The 368-nt window shown below is 30.2% G+C and overlaps 1 protein-coding gene across 1 annotated transcript in view; it reads right to left on the bottom strand.

Annotated features, from left to right (window-relative positions):
* Nucleotides 1-200: 200 nt before the first annotated feature.
* The window catches only part of LOC143291018 (uncharacterized), a 12,787-nt gene continuing 12,619 nt past the window's right edge, over nucleotides 201-368 (bottom strand). Inside the window, exon 8 of the mRNA XM_076600605.1 lies at nucleotides 201-209. Coding sequence (XP_076456720.1) covers nucleotides 201-209 — 9 coding nt within the window. The remainder of the gene's footprint in view (nucleotides 210-368) is intronic.

Genomic DNA, 368 nt, shown 5'->3' with positions numbered 1-368 from the left:
ACACACAATGCTGTGTTGGCAAATACAAAATGACTGAACATTGAGTAAAAACAACAACAACAACAACAAAACAAACAAAAAAACCCCGACGTATCCCACAAACCTAGAGTGAAAAAACAACAACAATCCATAACAATGGGATGGCAAATACAAAATAACTAAAACTGGCGAAAAAAAACACGTTTTTAGCAAAAACAGGATCATTGAATCTGAAAAGAAAACATGCACAAAAGAGCTTCGCAGTTACAAAATAACTAAATCTGGAGTACAATGAATAAATAAATAAATAAATAAATCACAGGCAAGCGTCATTAATACAAAATAAATCAATCTTGAGTATACATTAAAAAAAAAAAAAATGTTGGCAA

The sequence above is a fragment of the Babylonia areolata genome, chromosome 16 (genome assembly GCF_041734735.1).
Source record: "Babylonia areolata isolate BAREFJ2019XMU chromosome 16, ASM4173473v1, whole genome shotgun sequence".
Classification (NCBI taxonomy): domain Eukaryota; kingdom Metazoa; phylum Mollusca; class Gastropoda; order Neogastropoda; family Buccinidae; genus Babylonia; species Babylonia areolata.
Note: the sequence above shows the minus strand (reverse complement) of the source record. Positions and strands in the feature narration are given on the sequence as shown.